Below are 19,303 nucleotides of genomic sequence, written 5' to 3'. Positions count from 1 at the left end.
TAATCACAAGCCATTGCCATTGTCTTTCTTAATTTAGGATAGAGAGAAGTATAAGTTGGAAGACCCTAAATCGTTCCATTACTTAAATCAATCCACCTGTTATGAGCTGGATGGGTTAGATGATAGAGAAGAGTATCTTGCCACCAGAAGGGCCATGGATATAGTTGGAATCGGTGAGGAAGAGCAGGTCAGTCTTCGCACTGGTTCTAAGAAATAGTTTGTATTATATTGCCTTCAGATTATTTGTAATATAATTTTCTTTTCAGGAGGCAATTTTTAAGGTTGTAGCTGCAATTCTGCATCTTGGAAATATTGAATTTGCAAAGGGAGAGGAGATCGACTCTTCTGTCGTTAAAGATAAGCAGTCTAGATTCCATCTTAATGTGACAGCCGAACTGCTTGAGTATGCCCTGTTAAAATCTTTTTCTTCATTTACAGTGCATTTGTGTCATTGTTTATTCAAGTCATATACCTTGTGTGGTAGGTGTGATGCCAAGAGCTTGGAAGATGCCCTGATTAAGCGTGTAATGGTGACACCAGAAGAGGTTATTACAAGAACTCTTGATCCTGTTGCTGCATTGGGTAGCAGGGATGCATTAGCTAAAACCATCTACTCTCGTTTGTTTGATTGGTAATAGAATTTCCTTCATGTTACCTCTTTGTGCGTGTTTTTGCATTTTTGCACGGTCCCTGCATTACATGATCTGATTATCAATAGGAATACATGGCATTCACATGTCGAAGGGACAAATAAGTTTGTGTTTTAAGTCCTGTTTGCTTGGTTTTTGGGCTGTAACAAGTTTTTTTTTATCATTATGTACAGGATTGTGGACAAAATCAACAACTCGATTGGGCAAGATCCAAACTCAAAATCCTTAATTGGAGTTCTTGATATTTATGGGTTCGAGAGTTTTAAGCAAAATAGGTATGCAATGAAAATTAAATATCATTTGCAGTGAATCGAGCCTTACATTTAACAAGTTTCCATATTCAATAGTTTTGAGCAGTTCTGTATCAACTTTACAAATGAGAAACTGCAACAACATTTCAATCAGGTTTGATAATACTTGGCATTGTTCATGCTCCCGATTTTGGTTAAAACTTCTACCCTCACTTACTGTAGGTTTTGTGGTAATTGGAACATTTGCAGCATGTCTTCAAAATGGAACAAGAAGAATATACGAAAGAAGAAATCAATTGGAGTTACATAGAGTTTGTCGATAACCAAGATGTTTTGGATTTGATTGAGAAGGTATTTTATTGTCAGTTGCTGCTTGTTAATTTATTTTATATCTATTTATGTGAAGAATATCATTTGCTTGATAGCTTTATATGTTTGGCATACTTCCCATTGCTGTGCATTTCTTCATAACAAACCAAGTTTCATCCATATGTTGTTCTTCTAGTATCATTTCGTTACAACTGAGTTGTTTGATCTTCTTACAGAAACCTGGAGGAATTATTGCACTTCTGGATGAAGCCTGGTAAGCAGCTAACTTTTTCATAGCTTCATAATTCAATGGGCCCAGATTCCTATCTGGACATGAGTTTATGATGAACGTCTCCAATTTATTATTATGAGGGTGATAACTGCACCTTCAAATCCTTTATTTTCATACTCATGTTTGTTTTACTGCTTTGCACAGCATGTTTCCTAAATCCACACATGAAACATTTGCTCAGAAGTTGTACCAAACATTCAAAAACAATAAGCGGTTTATCAAGCCTAAGCTGTCTCGTACTAGTTTTACTATTTCTCACTATGCAGGAGAGGTAAATATATTTTCCCTTTTAGGCATGCTCCATTTATCTATACTCTAACTTCAATATAATATATGCTGAAAGATTAAATTTTTTCCAGGTAAATTATCTGGCTGATCTGTTCCTTGATAAAAACAAAGATTATGTGGTGGCTGAACATCAGGATCTGTTGACTGCTTCAAAGTGCTCTTTTGTGGCAAGTCTATTTCCTCCACTTCCAGAAGAATCATCAAAGTCATCCAAGTTTTCTTCCATTGGCTCTCGCTTTAAGGTATTCTACTCTTCCTGGACAACTGTATCAAGTGAATGCTTTATTTGGTGCTGGTTGACTTTATCGTTCTAAAGTTCAAATGCCTTACGAAGATAACCTTGTAACTCAGGTCCTGTATAGAGAGTGGATGGTACCAAATTAACTAGAATAGCATAGTTAACCAATCTGAACAATTGTTCCACACTTAAAACATTCACCTTAATTAGAAATAGATATAATTTAATAATATTTTGGACACGTTTTGGGAAAGGGAGCCATGGGTATGGCTGCTTCAGGGGTCAGTTACCTAAAAGAGTCGATAGAATTGATGTTGGATAGTCTAGTCTCAGATGCATCTTAGAGAGAACTATAAGCAATATAGTACAGTTCTGAAACTTAGCCAACATAGAAGAGTAGGTTTGTTTGAAGTCAAAATCTATTCAATTTTGGTGGCCACAAATTTTCAAAACCCAGAAATTATTTGAAGTGATTTATTGGATTTAAGTGTTTGGATGTTCGGGTGAAGAGTTTGTTGATAGGGAATGATTACATCTGTGGAGGCTGGAATACATTATATGTCATGTCGGGCAACACCATTTAGAGCATTAATAAACTTCAACTTGCGTATAAAAAGGCAATAATATAAAAATCAACCTGGTGTCATGCTGGGTTCCTTTAAGCATAACACCTGGGATTTTTAGGCATCACACCCTAGAGAAGATGCATCAGGAATCATGTAATGGTATTTACAACGCTACCCAGCCAATATTTAATGATTTTCACTTTAGGTATATATCCTTATTGTGGCCCTTTTAGTTCTTCCTCACCTTTTCATCACATGACATTGGGCTTGCAGCTGGGCTGTACCAAAAGATTTGTTTCAACTTTCAATCATATCCTTTTAGTTCTTAATTTGAAAAGGTGATCATGCTACCTTATAGGTAGAGATGCACTAACCTTATCAAGCAAATTTAAGCGTCTAATATGTCGGTTTCATTCTCAACTTGAATTTTTGAATATATCTCGTTTCTTAAAAATAGTGAGAAGTATTCTTGAAAATGCAGTTACAACTTCAATCTTTGATGGAGACCTTGAGTTCGACGGAACCTCATTACATCAGATGTGTGAAGCCAAACAATGTCCTCAAGCCTGCTATCTTTGAGAACCTGAATGTTATCCAACAATTACGCTGTGGTGTATGTATACTCTGACCATACCTTTTGCTTTTTGTTTTTTCATTTTAAAATTTTTTATACTTATTTTATTTTTTGTGAGACCTGCAAGCATACATTTTTTTTTCTAATCCTGTCCATTAAGTGGATTCCATGTGTCTTCATGATTTGTTGTAGGGTGTTCTTGAGGCAATTAGAATCAGCTGTGCTGGGTATCCTACAAGGCGAACATTTTATGAGTTTCTTCACCGCTTTGGTGTTCTTGCTCCTGAAGTTTTGGATGGAAAGTAAGCATAGATCTTTTGTTTTCGAGATTTTATGGCTACTAAGTTCCCTAATTCTGAGTAAATTATGAATATCTAATGGAACATACAAGTTAACAATTTGAATATCTTATGGCACATCATGTGTTTCTTTCTTTCAGGTCACTTCTTTTATTCCTTCTTTAGATCCGTATATTCTTGCTACAGTATGTTTTTGTTTTTCAAATAACTGTCATAACTTTTTCATGAACAGCTATGACGAGAAAGTTGCATGTCAGATGATTATGGATATAAAAGGATTGAAAGGTTATCAGGTAATTCACGTACCCCTTGGTGACTTATCTCGATGTTGCTACTTGGTTGTAATGGGGTCAGGTTGGCTCAGGACTCCATTCACTGCATAGGTACAACTTCTTATCCCTGTCCGGATGCATCAGGACAAGGTTGGATTAGGATAAGCTTAAAACTTGGGTTAGATGGAGCCAATTCCCACCTGAGTATTTGATTTTGTTCCAATATCTTGTCACTAATATCTGATTGCCTTTTCCTCACTCACGTGCATTGCCAAAATCCTTGCAGCAATTTATCATATTCCATTTTCTTTCCTTAAAGTTCCCTATTATTATGTGACTTCCCTTCATTCTAAGAAGTGTACGGAACGTTCCAAAAGTCTTTCGAAATTCTTCTGGAGAGATGTGATTACAATTTGTCTATACCAACAGTGGGTTCCAACATGGGTTGAAAATACCTAAAATCTGTCCTTAAACTGATGCTGGTAGGGACATATAGACCATCCTTCGTTTTCTGTGATTGTCAGCCTTGTGTTCCTGCCTTAATAGGGGGGCTGCTCAGGGTGGGCTGCCTCAGTCACCTAGCCCATTGTCTAGGAATCTTCTTGTGATTTGTAAATGTCTTTTCAAAGCTAAGCACATTTTAGAGTTGTATATTGAGATTTCAAAATTGTTTTATTTTTCACACACAAGCCTAGTCATTTATCAATACCCTTCATTCTAGAAGTATATTGAAAGTTCCAAAAGACTTGTGAAGTTCTGCTGGCGAGATGGGATTAAAATTTGTCTATATGAACAGAGGTTTCCAACATGAGTTGAACAAAAACAAAACCTGTCCTTATGCTAATGCTGGTAGGGATAAATGTGGGTTCCACATTTTAATGTTGTCTATACCAGCAGTGGGTTCGACATTTCCTAAAATTTTATATTGAGGTTTCTAAATGGTTGTTCTATTTTATTTATACATGCTTAGTTATTTATCAATATTTCGGGAATGTGTGTGAGGCATTTTCTCCATCTGTGTGTTTCTAATGCCATGCTTTGTTCAACATGGCTTTGCAGATTGGCAAGACAAAAGTTTTCTTGCGAGCTGGTCAGATGGCTGAGTTGGATGCAAGAAGAGCAGAGGTGCTTGGAAATGCAGCTAGAATCATTCAAAGACAAAGTCGTACATATATTGCACGGAGGGAGTTCCTCGAAATACGTAAAGCTGCGATTCAATTGCAGTCATGTTTGCGAGGTATCTTCAAGTTGTCTTTGTACCAATGCTGCTTAGTACGTTGATTCCCAACATCTGGTAACAATTTATTTTGAGAGATTTGAATTCACATGGTATTTTTGTTTAGTTGTTGTTTCTTTGATTTTGTTCGTTTGCAATTTAGATTAGTATGGAAGTTCTATGAAACTCTATACCTTGCCCTTTCTTATGATTCCACATGTCTAATCATCAGATTTTTAAAACACTTTTACAATGAAAACCTCCTCTAGAACTACTTTTAAAGGAAAAAGAAAAAATATAACCACCTCCATAATTTACCTTTTCAAACTTAACTAACCAAGCTCAAAGCTAACTGAGCAAATCTTCAGCTCAAGGCATGTGCTTGGTTGTTTGTGTGCAGGTTAGTTGCACGTGTGAGTTGGGGGAGGGGTGGTTCAATAATACGGGATGTAATACTCAGAAAAAAGGAAGGGATGTAGAAGCATATAATTATTTAATAATGCATAAAGCTTATGTAGGTTTTTATAGGTTAAAGCTTGTATAGTTCTTATGACATTATTTTAACCAATATGCTGGACATAGTAATGTTGGCATTATTTTCTAAATAGGTTACTAAAATAGCATTTGTGGCAAGGAGACTGCACCGTACATATTAGTATTCTATTTGCTGCCTCTTTTAGCCTATGAATCCAGATTCATATTATAAAAAGCCCATTGTTCTTGATTATTATCAGGTATATTGGCTCGGAAACTCTATGAGCAATTACGTCGAGAAGCAGCAGCTTTGATGATGCAGAAGAATTTCCGAAGATACATTGTCAGAAAATCTTACTTAAAAGTTCGGTTGTCTGCAATCACATTGCAAACAGGGTTAAGGGCAATGACTGCTCGCAATGAATTCAGATTCAGAAAACAAACTAAGGCTGCAATTATTGTCCAGGTCATATATCACATATCTCTAAATATACTCTCTTAGAATATGGAAACGGAGATCTTGCAAGTGTTGTATGCATGCTGCAAAACCGAGCTCTACTTAGCACTTAATTTTGGTTGGAACTTATGAAAGAATTTAATATTGAATGAATGAGTTTTTTGGATGGATTTCAGGCTCATTTGCGTGGCCACATAGCATATTCTTATTATAAGAATCTCCAGAAGGCCGCACTAGTTACTCAGTGTGGTTGGAGGCGAAGGGTTGCACGGAGAGAGCTCAGGAAGCTCAAAATGGTATCATATTCCTTAATCTTGTTTTTTTCCTGCAGTAAGATGCAGTGTGTCAGACATTGTGTCGGAGGAATAATTCATGCGGTGACTATTGGTGTAAATCCATACAGGCTGCAAGAGAAACTGGGGCCCTTAAAGAAGCAAAAGACAAATTAGAAAAGCGGGTGGAAGAACTTACATGGCGTTTGCAGCTTGAGAAGAGATTAAGGGTAACTTCATTTTCTTTTATATTGTACTTCAACATCAAGTAAGCTATGATGTGGATTAGTGAGACTATACCCGCCACAATTGACTTGCATTCTAATTTAATTACATGTTGAATTGTATCAGACTGATTTGGAAGAGGAAAAAGTCCAGGAAATTGCAAAGTTACAGGATGCTTTGCATTCAATGCAAAAACAAGTAGAAGAAGCAAATGCAAGGGTTATCCAAGAACGAGAAGCTACTCGGAAAGCTATTGAAGAAGCTCCTCCAGTCGTTAAGGAGACTCCAGTTATAATCCAAGATATGGAAAAGATTGATCATTTAACCGCTGAGGTGGAGAGTTTAAAGGTACGCAATCTAGCTTGGATGATAATGATTGTATGCATTAGGTTTTCTCCCATGAGTTATTTGGATGTATGATTAGTGTTTTCTCCCGTGAATTCTTAACTACTGTGGTGTTGATATGTATACATATTGTCTTCCTAGACTAGAATAGCTAGATTATAATGAATCTTGATGGACATGTCTCTTTAATGGAGAAGTACTGCAATTTCCAATCTTTTGAAGCTAGTTCATGTTCAATTGTACTTCTAATTTACACACCACAATAGACTTGCATTCTAATTTAATTACATGTTGAATTACATTTTAATAGCTAGTGATATGAAACTTCATTATTGCATATACACGTGGATTTCTTCTGTTCGTTGGCTTAATATGAATTGATAAAGCTGTATGTACCACATGCTTGAGTTATTTGAATTGACGTGAGAATTGCAATATTCGCATTAGTCTTAGGGCTCGATTGGACACTTGGAGTGGGTACTGTGAAGCAGTACTCCAACGATTAGTCTTCTGGTGTATGTAGTGGTAGTTAGTGATTGATTGTAGTGAGTTATGGGTACTGTGAAGCAGATTCTCATTAAATCTAAAGTTTTTGAGGTAGTAAGGGATGGGAGGTTTATTTATTTGATTGAGAAAGGATGGAAGGTAGTGAAAGAGATTAGACTAGGGATAGGCACGGCATGGTGGTTCATCAAAGCGTTGGAGGATTGCTTAAAGACTGTGAGGAAGGACTTTTATTTTGCCCATAGGGAAGGAGATAAGGGCTATGTTGCACAAAGGCGTCACAACTCAAGAGGTTCCTTCATGGCATTGATGGAATATGGTGAAGATGGGTATCGAAACTTCTTATTCATACCAGAAGATAGGGAGGGAAGGGGGTGGAGGAAGCTGGGGGAGACTATGAGGGAGGTTGCATGGACAGGTGGTCCTGTGTCTCAGCCACCACAACAACTACCATTTCGGTCATACCGGGAGGCACTGCTACACAAAGGCAGTACAAGGGGATGCCATAGTTCTGACACCTTGACATGCTCAAGAGGTGGAGCAGGCCTGCAAAGGAGGGCCACCACTTATGAGGGGGTGCAGGCTCGAGAGAAAGGTGATAGAGTGGCTGTCGGTTTGTTTGAGGAAAAGGAGTTGCGACCACTACAGGAGATGAAAGGTCAGATAGATTTGTTGCAACGGAATATCAATGGGTTGTTACAGTGTGCAGAGGAGAAAAGACGAATGGGCTTGGGACTGGGAGTGGGCTGTGGTCCAAGTGATGATAAGAGGAAATTTGTTCCAGCAGGGGAGGAAGGTAGCATACGGGAAGAAGGCTTGTGTTGGGATTAGTTTGGAAAGAAGAATGTTGTGGGCCATGAAGAAGACTGGAAGGGGAAGAAGATAGCTCATGGGCCGGGCCCAAGTAGAAGCCCAAGCAAGGTCTAGAAGCAGAGAGGCCTGATTTCGGGCAGTGTATCGGGTGAACCAGTGGTACCCGATACGCCTACTCCGGGCCCGAGTTATGAGTCGGGTCTGACACAGAAAGGGCTGACCACTTCCGGCGACTCAGGTGGTGGTGGTCGGTCGGTGGTCTTACGGCTGCCAGAAGTGGAGGTGGGGGAAATCGTAGCAGAGGAACTGTGTATTGTTGAAGTGGAAGGTTCGAGGGGTGCTCAAGGAGGGCCGTCGTCGGGTGGGTTGCCTCAGACTATTCCGGCGAGCCTTGTCACACACCTTGACCTGTCTCCCTTGGGTCAGGTACAACTAAGGTGGTGGGGGGCAGATATGGCTCACGGTGAGCCTTTGGAGGGAGTCCGAGAAGATCATTCTGCTGCTCTGGAGTGTGGGGGGGCAGATTCAACTCACGGTGAGACTATAGTGTGTGGGGGTACGTCGGATAAGGGGGAGTTAGATGAAGGGCAGCAATTGATGCTTTATGATCCTTGTGTAAACTCAAAAGAGGGGGAGGAGTCAGCAGGAGAGGATCCTATCCCTATAAGTATGATCCCTCCTAGTGTGTCCTCTGATTGGGTGTTGAAAAAGGTAGAAGAATTGCAAAGTTGTATGGGAATCTCGTGTGAGGGCTATGAAGGGCAGTTCAAGGCATTGATTATAGCCATGGAGGCAGGACATCAAGGTGCAGGGTCAAAAAGGGAGAGGGAGTTGAAGAGGTTGACGTGGTCCATTAATTACGATGGAAAGGAGGGAAGTGCAAGTCGTGGTAGAAACAAGGGGAGGGCTGGAACAGTTGATAAATGAAGCCAAAAATTCTGAGTTGGAATGTTAGGGGACTGAATGAAATTAATAAACGCCTTCGAATAAGAGCCTTATTAAGGCAATGGAAGTTGGACATCATTTGCTTGCAAGAAACAAAGTTGAAGCTTATCAATAGAAGAATTATTCGGAGTATTTGGAGTTGTCAATTTGTAGATTGAGCATACTTACCTTCGAAAGGGGCCTCGGGTGGAGTGTTGGTGATGTTGGGATAAGAGGGTGGTGGAGAATATTGATGAGTTTGTGGGAGAATATTCGGTGGGGTGTTTGTATAAAAATATTGAGGATGGCTTCGTATAGGCTTTTGCTGGGGTATATGGCCCTAACTTAGACAATGAGAGGAGGTTGCTTTGGGATAAGCTAGCTGGCTTATGCTCTTGGTGGGAGGCTCCTTGGTTTATTGGTGGGGATTTTAACGTGACAAGATTTCTCAGCGAAAGATCAAGGGGGTGAGGGGTGGGGGGAAGACAAAATCAAGCTATGGTGGATTTCTCGGATTTCATTTTTGAGTTAGATTTGATGGATATACCTCTAATGGGAGGTGATTATACTTGGTCTAATTATCAAGTTTGGTCAAGACTAGACAGATTCCTCATTTCTCCCTCGTGGGAGCTACAATATCCAGACTTAAGCCAGAAAAGGCTCCCAAGGATATGTTCAGATCATTTCCCCGTCTTGTTAGATTGTGGTGGCATTCAAGGGGGTAGAAGGCCGTTCAAGTTTGAGAATATGTGGTTAAAAACGGAGGGGTTTGTGGACTTGATTAAACAATGGTGGAATTCATACTGCTTTGAGGGTAATCCGAGCAATGTATTGGCTGGAAAGTTGAAAGCTTTGAAGAAGGATTTGAAGACATGGAATGAACAGGTATTTGGTGATGTAACTATACAGAAGAAGAGCTTATTTCAAGAATTACAAAGCTTGGAGGGTGTAGAATATGTGAACAACGGAAAAGATCAAGTAGTTTCTGAACTTGAACGTCTGACTCTAATGGAGGAGATCTCGTGGAGGCAAAAGTCAAGGGTATTGTGGCTTCGGGAAGGGGATAAATGCACAAAGTTTTTTCACCGAGTTGCTAATGCACATAGGAGGTTCAATTCCATTGAGTCCCTGAATATAGATGGTGGTGCATCCTCAGATCAGGTTGTGATAAAGGAGTATGTGGCTGCCCATTTCGAACATCTGTTGTCAGAATCTCAGACCTGGAGGCCTACTGTAGATGGTTTAGCCTTTGAGGCCATTGATCAAAATAGTTCGGCCTGGTTGGAAAGACCATTTGAAGAGGAAGAGGTACAACAAGTAATCAGGAAAATGAATAAAGATAAAGCTCCAGGTCTGGATGGTTTCACTGTGGCTTTTTTCCAATCTTGTTGGGAAGTGGTGAGGGAGGATGTAATGTTGGTTTTTCAGGAATTCTTCACTTATGGCAAATTTGAGAAAAGTTTAAATGCTACTTTTATTGCTCTAGTTCCTAAAAAGGCTGGTGCAATAGAGGTACAAGATTATAGGCCAATTAGTCTTGTGGGTAGTGTCTATAAGATACTTTTAAAAGTCCTTGCTAATAGGATGAGTTCGGTCATGACGAAGATCATTTCTAAGTCACAAAATGCCTTTGTGAAAGGGAGACAAATTTTGGACTCGGTCCTTATAGCTAATGAATGTTTGGACAGCAGGATCAAGTCGGGAGTTCCAGGTATTATATGCAAATTAGATATAGAAAAGGCCTATGATCATGTTAATTGGGATTTTCTGATTTATATGTTGGGGAGATGTGGTTTTGGGGAAAGATGGACGAAATGGATGAGGTATTGTGTGTCAACAGCTCGCTTCTCAGTCTTGGTAAATGGGGACCCATTGGGGTTCTTCAATAGTTCGCGAGGACTACGTCAAGGTGATCCATTGTCACCCCTCTTGTTTGTTCTAGTTATGGAGGCGCTAAGTAGAATGGTGTCGGCTGCAGTAGAGGGAGGTTTTTTTCACTGGCTTCTCAGTAGGAGATATCCACGGCTCTACCATTATTTCTCACCTTTTGTTTGCAGATGACACCTTGCTATTTTGTGAGGCAAATGTAGGGTATATTAAATCTTTGAAGGCTATCCTACTTTGTTTTGAAACGGTATCCGGGTTGAAGATTAATCTTGTTAAGATGGAGATGGTTGTGGTTGGTGATGTAAACAATATCAGAGGGTTGGTTGACATATTGGGTTGTGTGGTTTCTTTGTTGCCAATGAAGTACCTTGGACTTCCGTTGGGGGCTTCCTTCAAAGCTAAGACAATTTGGGAGGTGGTGCTGGAAAAATTTGAGCAGAGGCTAGCCGGGTGGAAAAGATTGTATTTATCTAAAGGGGGGCGTATCACGCTTATCAAAAGTACTTTATCCAACCTTCTCACATACTACTTATCTTTATTTCCTCTTCCTGTAAGTATTGCAACTAGAATGGAGAAAATTCAACGGGACTTTTTATGGAGTGAAATAGGAGATGAATTTAAATTCCATCTGGTGGGGTGGGACAAGGTATGTTCTTCTTGAGGGATGGTGGCTTGGGGGTTAGGAATGTGAGAGATTTTAATAAGGCCTTGTTAGGTAAATGGTTGTGGCGTTATAACAATGAGAGGGGAGCCTTATGGAAAGGGATGATTGACATGAAGTATGGTCGTGAATGAGGGGATTGGGTTTCTAAAGAAGGTAGGGGGTCTTATGGAGTGAGGCTATGGAAGTATATACGGAAAGGTTGATGCTCCTTTGCTAGTAATACTCGGTTGTGTTTGGGGGATGGGAGTAGGATCAGCTTTTGGAAGGATGTGTGGGTGGGAGACATGGCCTTGAAGGAGGCTTATCCCACAATTTTCAGTATTGCAAGGGAGAAGGAAGCTATGGTGGCTGATTTGCGGGTAATTAACCAAGGTTCACATGAGTGGAATATTAGCTTTACTCGGGATGCTCATGATTGGGAAGTGACTTGTTTGGTGGAGTTTTTGAACTTGCTGTACAGCACTCCTATTGCGGCCACAACTGAAAATTCGTTGGAATGGAGACCCTCTAGGAAAGGGAAGTTCTCGGTACGCTCCTTCTATGACTCTATTACTATGCAACAAAGGCATAATTTTCCATGGAAGACCATATGGAGGAGTAAAGCACCAACCAAGGCAGCATTCTTTGTTTGGACAGCAGCTCTAGGGAAGATTATGACCATAGATAATCTTAGACGTCGTGGCCTTATCATCACGGACTGGTGCTGTTTGTGCAGAAATAGTGGTGAAACGACGGATCATTTACTCTTACATTGTGATTTTACTCGAGATATTTGGAGTTATTTCTTCAGCAAAATGGGAATAGCTTGGGTAATGCTTGGCAGGGTGGTGGAACTGTTAGCAAGCTGGAGAGGGATCACTGGAACACCACAGATCAAGGCTATGTGGAAGATGACTCCCATTTGTATGTTTTGGTGTATTTGGTGTGAAAGAAACGAGAGGCTTTTTGAGGATCATGAGCGCTCCATGGAAGAGTTTAGGAATTTTTTCTGGAAGACTTTGTTTTTGTGGGCCATTGCTCTAGATTTGAATGGCCTTAGCTTCCATGATTTCCTTGTAACTGTTTCTAGTTCTTAAATAGGTGTTTTCACATGTATACTTCCAGTGTACCTGGGTTATGCCTACTTTCTTTATCAATGAAATAATTTATTACTTATAAAAAAAAAAAAATTTGTGAATATTAGTGAAATGGTTTGTGAATAATAGTGAATAGTTTGAGTTAAGATGTTTTATTTGATTTTGGGAAAGCAAAGAGAAAAAGTAAAAATATTATAAAGTTAAAAAATTGATTGAATATAATCTTTTTAAAATTATTTTTGTTCTGAAATTTGAAAAAGTTGTATTGATTTTTTTGTTTTGTTTTGAAGTTTCTAAAGGTTGTAATGATTAAGTAATGATAAGATGAAAAAGTTGAAGATTTTGAATCTCATGTCATCATCTCATTATGCTAATTAGAATGATTAAGTATGAGTGACTTAGTGTATTGCCCCAAGGAAAACCAAAGCCACATCTAGGCCCATACTCCATAAATGCTAGTCAATATTATAATTGGAGCCTTTTGGAATCATTATAAAGGACTTGAACTTCTCCCTCACAAGCAATGTGTAATCTCATTCACTACCTTACACACACAATCCGGAGAATTACAATCTCTCCCCTAAAATCCCTGATGTTCTCATTGGGCCAAGTCCATCATGTATGGCACAATTCAAGTCCTACACTTCTGGTTGGAATTGATGCTGATACCATTTGTAACAATCTAAGGAAGGTCCGAGCCACATCTAGGCCCATACTCCAAAAAGATTAGTGAATGTTCCAATTGGAGCCCCTTGGAATTATTATAATGGAATTATTATAAAGGACTTAAACTTCTCCCTTCCAAGCAATATGGAATGCCATTCACCGCTTCCCATCACACAATCTAGGGTATTAAACTTAGAGATAGAAATTTGGAGGTTCGCTACCTAAATGAATCTTTCTCGCTATGCAGGCTTTGCTACTATCTGAAAGGCAGACAGCAGAGGAAGCCAGGAAAGCTCGCACAGATTCTGAGGCTAGAAATGCAGAGCTGTCCAAAAAACTTGAAGATGCAGAACAAAAGGTGGATCAGCTTCAGGAATCTGTGCAGAGGTTTGTAAACACTAGTGAGACTTGTGCAATTGTCAACTGTTGTTCTCATGTGATGCAGACAATGAGCTGCATGTCTGGTTGACTGAATCCACCCTTCTTTTCAGTATGTTTAGTTGATTCAGCTGCATTAACGTGACCGTGATTGTCCTCCCCTGTTGTCTAGTTAAACAACATGAGAGAGAGAGAGAGAGAGAGAGAGATTAACCTAGTGGTGACACTGAAATGTATCTGCAAGTTCACACTTTGCTCATTGATTACCGTGTTTCTCAGTTTTCATTATTTTGTAAGGAATTCTACTCCAACTTGTCTATCAATTGTTTTTAAGTCAGGCTTCCCATCCTCTCACCTCTGATCTAGAAATGTGCACTTCTCTGTTTGTGTTAATGTATGCATACAGGAGCATATTGGTCTAAATCTCTCTCTCTACGTAAACATTTTTAATGCCTAAAACCTTAAAAATGTCTGTGAAGTTGATATATCCATTTGATTCAGGTTAGAAGACAAACTATCCAATTTAGAGTCCGAGAATCAAGTACTTCGACAGCAGGCACTGACCTTGTCACCAACTGGCAAACCTTTGTCTACGAGACCAAAGACTATGATTATTCAGGTATAGTGGAATTGTCATTTTTTTTACAATTTCTTTGCATGTAATATACAAATCTGTAGAAATGTGTTTATTTCTTGAATTTTACAGAGAACACCAGAGAATGGGAATGTTCTAAATGGAGAAGCCAAGGTTGCTTCAGTGAGAGATCATTTCCTTTTAATATTTAAGTCGTTAAGAAATTCGTGGGGATGGAAGAGCAGTCAATTCTGATTCTGCATTTTGTTTCAGGATATGACTCATGCTGTCTCAAATGCGCGCGGGCCTGAATCAGAGGAGAAACCACAGAAATCTCTTAATGAGAAGCAACAGGTGACATACGTGAAACAGTCTGCTCCTCAAAAGCATACATAAAAATTTCTTGGTATTCTATTTTCCTTCTTTAACTGGTTTCTTGCACTCTGCTTTTCTGATGCAGGATAACCAGGACCTTCTGATTAAATGCATATCTCAAGATTTGGGATTTTCTGGGGGCAAACCAGTTGCTGCTAGTGTCATATACAAATGCCTTCTTCACTGGAGGTCATTTGAAGTTGACAGAACTAGTGTTTTTGATCGTATCATTCAAACAATAGCTTCAGCCTTGGAGGTAGGTTGCGGTTTTATCATTTTTAAAATGTATGCATATGTCAATTTACCCTACCTTTGAGTTTCAGCTCTTATCTGCCTTTGCTTTTTGAGTAATATTTTCTTTTTTCTTCTGACATATCATTTGAAGTTATTAATGCTGGTGAGTTTTGCGTATTGAAGGTCCCAGATAATAATGATGTATTAGCTTATTGGTTATCTAATACATCAACTTTATTGTTTCTGCTCCAACACACGCTCAAAGCAAGTGGAGCAGCTAGTTTGACTCCACAGCGGCGGAGAAGTGCAACAGCTTCTCTTTTTGGAAGGGTGTCTCAAGTATGAAACATTCATGTAACCTCGTACATGTAGTTTCTTCTGGGGTTTTTTTGTTATTTTTATTTCTTATTCTTCTTCTTTTATTTCCTTTTTCCGTCATGTGAATTCTAGGGGTTACGGTCATCTCCTCAAAGTGCAGGGCTCTCATCATTTCTTAGTGGTCGAGGGCTTGGTAGACTTGATGACTTGCGGCAAGTTGAGGCGAAGTATCCGGCATTATTGTTTAAGCAGCAGCTTACTGCCTTCCTTGAGAAGATTTATGGAATGATAAGGGACAATCTAAAGAAAGAGATCTCTCCATTACTTGGATTATGTATCCAGGTAGTTCTAAAAGCTCTTTGTTGTTTATACTACCATTGATATCACTATTTTTCAATATATATATATTATATATTTTTTACCCCAAGGGGTGGTGTGGTGGTCTGTGGCGAGCCGTATAAACTCAAAAGTCTTTGGTTCGAAACTCTTGGGGCCATCAGAGTAGGGAAGTTTTCCCTTGAATTACTCAAGGTGCCCTTGCAGAAAACTTCTTGCCAAGAGCTTGTGCACCATTGAGATTAGTTGGAACGTTGTCCCGGACACCCGGTGGCAATCATATATATTACTTCTGATAGACTGTAAAAGAAACTGCAATTGAAGATAGTAAAACAGATCTTTTTTATAACTGTAATACAGATGATTGAAGCAGCCTAATGATTGCTTGTTATAATAATCTTGCAATTGTAAATAGCAGTAGAGGTTTTTTATTTTTATTTTTCAAAAGTGATGGTTTGTTTAGCTTAAAGGAAACTCATGGCATCCTCAGAGTGTCAGCAAGGAAAATCAGTTTTTTACCCTTGTGACACAAAATCACTCACACCAATCTGTAAAATATATCATTTTTGGAGCCTGAGCTTTGCTCATATTGAGCCACAATATCTAATTTACTCTATATATTTAGATATTTAGGTTTTGAAAAAGTTTTGAAGATGAGAGGTTTCCACCATTTCATGATTACTTAATCAATAAAGAAAAACAGACTCTTCATCTTATTGTAGTTATTGATTCTCCATCAGTTACCCCTTTGGCTTCCCCACCACTTGGCCTCTTCTACTATTTTATTATTACTACTTTTTCGCTAAAAAGAAAAAGACTATTCATCTTATTGTGGTATTGACTCTCCATTACTCACCTTTTTGGCTTCCTCACTACTTAATTCTTCTACTTGTAACTCTTTGTATTTTAACCAGTTAATTTTGATGTTTGGTGAGAGACATTCAAATTGTTTTTCCCATTCAGTAAACTATTTTTCAATATATATGACTCCAAAGCCCAAATACTAATATTCTGGTGTGCCATTTTCAAATTTCCTGTTTTTTAATGAGAATAAGATTATAAGAATGTTCTTGCATTTTAGACTCTTTGAGACAGATTTTGGACAATTGATGCATGATAGTCGGGTAATTATCTACTATTGGTAACTTGAATTTCCCAATACACAGCATTCATTATAGGGGAAGATGCATAAAAAGTTTATGGGTGCCATTATCTGTTTTGATATGTGTTGATCCCACTTAATAAAGGGGAGTGGCAAGTAGGATAGGAGCAAAAATGTCTTTGTTTTAATATGTTTGTAAAATATTATGCAGGCACCCAGGACATCACGGGGAAGTTTAGTGAAAGGGCGTTCCCAAGCTAACGCTGTTGCTCAGCAAGCTTTAATTGCACATTGGCAGAGCATTGTTAAAAGCTTAAACAACTTTTTGCAGTTGATGAAAGCAAACTATGTGAGATCTTTGGTTTCACAAATGTCTACAATTTTTTTTTTTTTTATAAATACAAATGTCTACAATTGTGTTTTTGTTGGAACAGTATTATTCTCTAATATGGTCTGGCTTTACAGGTGCCCCCATTCTTAGTCCGTAAAGTGTTCACTCAGATATTCTCTTTCATCAATGTTCAGCTATTCAACAGGTAGATGCACCCATCACTCTCCTCTTCGCTTCTCTCCTATTGCATTTACTCTTCATTTATTATATATTGCAGTCATGGGATATCTGTAATTCCCATAAAACTCAAAATTTACTTGCTGCTGCAGTCTTCTTCTGCGGCGTGAGTGTTGTTCATTCAGTAATGGGGAGTATGTAAAAGCGGGTCTGGCTGAACTAGAACAGTGGTGTTACGGGGCTACTGAGGAAGTGAGAATTATTCAAATTGTGTAACCTTTATTTCCTGCATTTTTTTTTTGTATCTTACCTGGAATCCTCGTGTACAGTATGCAGGCTCAGCTTGGGATGAACTGAAGCATATTAGGCAGGCTGTTGGATTCCTAGTAAGATTCATTTGTACAAGCCTTCAGGCGAAATAACTCAGCCATCTCATTATTTCATATTGCCTTACCAACTCTTTTCTTTCAATTTCTAAACAATTCAGGTTATACATCAAAAGCCGAAGAAGACTTTGAATGAAATAACCAAGGAGCTTTGTCCTGTTAGTGCCTCTTTTCACTTAAATTACTTAGTAGTATGCTTTTATTTGTATTTTTTTTCCCTTTTTGTTATTTTTATCGAGGTTGCTTCTTGTTTGCTTCTTCAGGTGCTCAGCATACAACAGTTATACAGGATCAGTACAATGTATTGGGATGACAAATATGGCACACATAGTGTGTCTACTGATGTAAGTCGAGTTTGATTAGCACTGGACATTTGTTAATCCATCATTGCCTTGGTGTGACAGAAAGTTCTGTTCATATCCAGATATGAATATGTCATGCAAAAATTTCTTTAATATTTCAGGTTATTTCGAGCATGAGAGTTATGATGACAGAGGACTCTAGCAATGCTGTTAGTAGTTCCTTCTTATTAGATGATGACTCAAGGTACTGTTTTTACATTACACTCCGTTTCCATTGATATCTTTCTCCATTCGAATATACAACCTTTTGTCTTTACATTTTATACTTTCAATGTAGTATCCCGTTCTCTGTGGATGACATCTCCAAGTCAATGCAACAAGTAGATATAGCAGACATCGATCCTCCTCCCTTAATTCGTGAAAACTCGGGATTTGGGTTTTTACTTTCACGTGCAGAGTGATGATCATAATCATGGTTTCGGTTGTCTGCCCGTGGGATCTACACGTCAATGATGTGCTAAAACCTGTGCATATAATCTTCTTTTCTGTTGTTGTTCATGTGTATAGTACATAGTCCATCAAGCCTAGGCGGGTTTCTTGGTTTGACGTCTGGGTCAATTCATTTTCGCCCCTCCGGTTATATCAACATGAGGGGGGGTATTTGTTAAGAAGCCATTATCACGTTTTAATGTGATAATGTGCAGTTATATGTGGGGCATTGGTGTCCCTGTAGCCATTGTCATGCAGGCAGTGGTGGTTTTTGTTTAATGCTTCCATTATTATTATTCTTGTTGGGTTCTCAGTTCTTGTAGTGGGGTTTGCTTTGTAATTAGTAACTGCAAAATTCATGTCATAGGTCATCATTTGTTGTATCTGAAAGCAAATAGAATATATTCAATAGACTAATATTTTGTTGTATGATGCAATATTCTTTTTCGGTTTTTGAAATAACGAAATCTCTGCACATCTCAGGGCTTGAATTTTCTGAATTTTTTTTTTTTAAAACAGGTAAAGATGAATTTTTGTAGAGGGTGAGTACTGTACCAAATAATAATAATAATAATTAAAAAACAAAAAAAGACTGTGGATATAGCACCCTATTAAAAGCAAAAACGTTAAATTTTAAAAGCCCATAAATTCTGGTTGCAATTATATCAGAATTAGGCCCGTTTGGATACAAAATTCTTTTGATTCATTTCAATTCATCTTATTTATTTATTATAATTTTTTTAAAATTTTTTATATAAAATATAATAAATAATTTAATTTTTTAAAATTTAAAAATAATAATATTAAAAAATAATTTTATAACAATATTTTATTTAACTTTTAATTTATATATTAACTCATTTTTATCTAAATTTACTATCCAAAATTTTGCTTAATGTGTTTGGATGAGAGGGGTATTAAGATGGGTGACTTGTGGGTAAGGAAAATGATACTATGCCCTTAAGTTCGTTTTTTCAATTTGATTGTTCATGTATTTTATTTTATTTTTTAATATATTTTATTTTACTTAATAGTTAAG

At 38.2% G+C, this 19,303-nt stretch overlaps 1 protein-coding gene across 3 annotated transcripts in view; it reads left to right on the top strand.

The window, feature by feature from the left end:
* The window catches only part of LOC109008897 (myosin-17-like), a 35,432-nt gene extending 16,729 nt beyond the window's left edge, over window positions 1–18,703 (top strand). Inside the window, exons 8-39 of one of the 3 annotated variants that reach the window (XM_018989183.2) lie at window positions 38–187; window positions 267–403; window positions 485–631; window positions 824–925; window positions 998–1,055; window positions 1,151–1,252; window positions 1,447–1,484; window positions 1,647–1,773; window positions 1,862–2,032; window positions 3,076–3,207; window positions 3,361–3,470; window positions 3,700–3,760; window positions 4,799–4,976; window positions 5,690–5,895; window positions 6,063–6,182; window positions 6,290–6,388; window positions 6,510–6,731; window positions 13,510–13,649; window positions 14,142–14,259; window positions 14,347–14,388; window positions 14,488–14,568; window positions 14,675–14,845; window positions 15,007–15,162; window positions 15,274–15,483; window positions 16,791–16,928; window positions 17,045–17,115; window positions 17,240–17,339; window positions 17,417–17,473; window positions 17,575–17,631; window positions 17,737–17,817; window positions 17,937–18,019; window positions 18,113–18,703. In XM_018989183.2, the coding sequence (XP_018844728.2) occupies window positions 38–187; window positions 267–403; window positions 485–631; window positions 824–925; window positions 998–1,055; window positions 1,151–1,252; window positions 1,447–1,484; window positions 1,647–1,773; window positions 1,862–2,032; window positions 3,076–3,207; window positions 3,361–3,470; window positions 3,700–3,760; window positions 4,799–4,976; window positions 5,690–5,895; window positions 6,063–6,182; window positions 6,290–6,388; window positions 6,510–6,731; window positions 13,510–13,649; window positions 14,142–14,259; window positions 14,347–14,388; window positions 14,488–14,568; window positions 14,675–14,845; window positions 15,007–15,162; window positions 15,274–15,483; window positions 16,791–16,928; window positions 17,045–17,115; window positions 17,240–17,339; window positions 17,417–17,473; window positions 17,575–17,631; window positions 17,737–17,817; window positions 17,937–18,019; window positions 18,113–18,236 (3,789 nt within the window). In that variant the 3' untranslated portion in view covers window positions 18,237–18,703. Of the gene's footprint in view, window positions 1–37; window positions 188–266; window positions 404–484; window positions 632–823; window positions 926–997; window positions 1,056–1,150; window positions 1,253–1,446; window positions 1,485–1,646; window positions 1,774–1,861; window positions 2,033–3,075; window positions 3,208–3,360; window positions 3,471–3,699; window positions 3,761–4,798; window positions 4,977–5,689; window positions 5,896–6,062; window positions 6,183–6,289; window positions 6,389–6,509; window positions 6,732–13,509; window positions 13,650–14,141; window positions 14,260–14,346; window positions 14,398–14,487; window positions 14,569–14,674; window positions 14,846–15,006; window positions 15,163–15,273; window positions 15,484–16,790; window positions 16,929–17,044; window positions 17,116–17,239; window positions 17,340–17,416; window positions 17,474–17,574; window positions 17,632–17,736; window positions 17,818–17,936; window positions 18,020–18,112 lie in introns of all 3 variants that reach the window. The other 2 variants (XM_018989174.2, XM_018989191.2) reach the window with 2 other exon arrangements.
* Window positions 18,704–19,303: the final 600 nt, after the last annotated feature.

The sequence above is a fragment of the Juglans regia genome, chromosome 1 (genome assembly GCF_001411555.2).
Source record: "Juglans regia cultivar Chandler chromosome 1, Walnut 2.0, whole genome shotgun sequence".
Lineage (NCBI taxonomy): Eukaryota > Viridiplantae > Streptophyta > Magnoliopsida > Fagales > Juglandaceae > Juglans > Juglans regia.
The sequence above is the reverse complement of the archived record's forward strand: the minus strand, read 5'-3'. Positions and strand labels throughout refer to the sequence as shown.